Below are 2647 nucleotides of genomic sequence, written 5' to 3' on the forward strand. Positions count from 1 at the left end.
TAGATATATGTGTGGGTGTGTGTGTGTGTGCGTGTGTATGTGTTTTATATATATATATATATATGTGTGTGTGTTATATATATATGTGTGTATATATGTGTATGTATATGTATATATAATATTGAATTTTTGAATCATTGAACTATTATCATGTACATACTCAATTTAATGTCTAGTTGCTTCTCGCACAACCACCTCATTTTAGTGACCATTGTTTTTAGAGCGACCAACTGAAGCGTCCTCAGTTAGGAGAAGTGCATGCTCACAAAGCAGCAAGGTAGCCACTGCCGTTTCGTACATTCTTACATGTGCATACATGTATGTATCATTCATGCTTTTATTTGTACATATATGCATGTATGCAAATTTCTTTTATGCACGTACGCTTATATGTATGTATGTAAGTCAGAGCAAGTTCACGCGCTGGACAAGTCCACCTTCTTTATACTATTAACACGTGTACATATATCATACACCCACCATCATCATGCATTTGTTATACATACGCTATGTCCATTTATCCTCCCCAAAAAAAAAAATTCCAGTCACTCTACTTACCCCACAACACTCTCTTTCATACACGCGCGTTGCTAGGGCAACCAAGCTAAAGCCACCGCCGACAGAGGAAGTGCATGCGCTGGACGAGACCACCTTCGCAGTGGATGTGACATTCTCACTCAATCGCCGCGGTGTTCTCATAATAGTCTTCAATCGCGAACTGGTATTCTTCGATGTGGAGATCGGTGAGTGGGTACTTGGTGGGTGTTTATGTGTTTGTCCATGGGCTTAGTTAGGGGTCTGTGGTCCACAGTCCAAAGTATTGCAGGCTTGACACAGGGTAAGTTCTAGTCAATGTGTTGCAAGTTGTGTACAAGTACATGCACAGCTGAAAGTATAACAAGCTTAACAGCACACCTTCTAGTCAATGTGGTGCTAATTGTATACAAGCACATCCACCATGGGCCGTACTACAAACATAGCAGGACAGGCTCTGAACAATATGTTTACGTCTGATATACAAACACGTGAGACGTACTACAAACATAGCAGGACAGACTCTGAATACTATGTTTACATCTGATATACAAACACACGTATTGTCATTCCCATTCTCATGTGAGATCACTACACCCGGCACTGGTCCTGACAGGGCAAATCCTGGGCATACAGCACCTGGAATCAGGCACAGGCAACTACACGAAGATCATGCCCACGCGCGACAACGGAGGCATCCTCTTCTTCCAACACGACAACAACACACTCTCCGCAAGACACGCCAAGGGAGACCTGGCCCACTTCAGAGTCACCACACTGGCCACTACGGGTGTGTGTGTGTGTGTGTGTCGTGCGTGGTGGTGTTGGTGTAGTGCTGTGTGTGTGAGAGAGAGAGAGAGTGTGTGTGTATGCATGTGTAAGTATGCATGTGTAAGTGTGTGTGTATGCATGTGTGTCTGTATGTCTGTGTGTCTGTGTGTGTATGCATGTGTAAGTGTGTGTGTATGCATGTGTGTGTCTGTGTGTCTGTGTGTGTGTCGTGCGTGGTGGTGTTGGTGTAGTGCTGTGTGTGTGTGTATGCAGGTGTGCGTGTGTTGGTTGGTATCGTTGTGCTGTGTTGTATGTGTAGTACAATGTGGGTTGGCTGTGTTTTGGGGTTTAGAATTTGGATGCCGACCATTGCAGATATATATCTGAAATAGACACTTATCAATACATCTACACATCCTAATACCTACATTACATCTACACACCCTAACACATTACATTTACACACCCTAACATCCTAATACCTACATTACATCTATACTCCCTAACATCCTACTACCTACATTACATCTACACACCCTAAAACCCTGTTACCTACATCACAGATCCTCTCAAGCTGAAGCGGTCTGAGCGAGTGTTCGGCGCAGTGCTCAACCCCCGCAGTGAAGCGTCTGTGTTTGTGATTGCTCAGTCTGGCAAGATGTTTGTCTTCTCGCTCATGGTCAACTTCACAGACAGAGCACAGATCCCCGTGACCGTCAAGGCGTCTAGCTCCTATGTGATGCCCAAGGTGTGTGTGTAGGCAGCTATAGTAGAGGTGGATATATTGTGCGTGTATATGTATTACATATATGTATTATGCGTGTATGTATCGTACATGATTATATGGTACGTATATGTTTATATACAAATGGGTATAAGTACCATATATGGCTTGTGATGTTCCAGCAGCTATAGGGACGCCCTTGTGCAATAGTTCATTTGGGGTCAATGGCTTTGAATGCGGCATAACCACAAGCATATATTACTCAGGGGTTTAGGGTTCTAGGCTATGTTTGTCCCTCTTGGTCACTGCAGTATCATTTAGTGTTCACGCGTTTGTTCTGTTTCTGTTGCTGGCCCTAAGCGCATTCGTATCTCAAGCGCCATTGCCACGAGTGAGTATTGCCTTGTACTGTTGGGATACCAGATTCATATATAAATATATATATATATATATATATATATATATATATGTATGTATGTATGTATGTATAAATATACGTCATTACATTTGATTCATATAGATATACATTCCTAATTATATCTGATTCATATAAATATATCTCTCTATCTAATTTTTTCTGATTCATATGGATATACATACTTCATTGTGTTATATACA

At 41.9% G+C, this 2647-nt stretch overlaps 1 protein-coding gene across 1 annotated transcript; it reads left to right on the forward strand.

Moving 5' to 3' along the window:
• Positions 1-1868: 1868 nt before the first annotated feature.
• SARC_14135 (hypothetical protein) lies at positions 1869-2053 on the forward strand (the record flags this gene model as incomplete). The annotated part of the gene is made up of 1 exon (XM_014291733.1): positions 1869-2053. A coding segment is annotated over one exon (185 nt), but the record flags the coding sequence as incomplete, so codon positions are not given.
• Between the last annotated feature and the right edge of the window lie 594 nt (positions 2054-2647).

The sequence above is a fragment of the Sphaeroforma arctica genome (genome assembly GCF_001186125.1).
Source record: "Sphaeroforma arctica JP610 unplaced genomic scaffold supercont1.4204, whole genome shotgun sequence".
Lineage (NCBI taxonomy): Eukaryota > Ichthyosporea > Ichthyophonida > Sphaeroforma > Sphaeroforma arctica.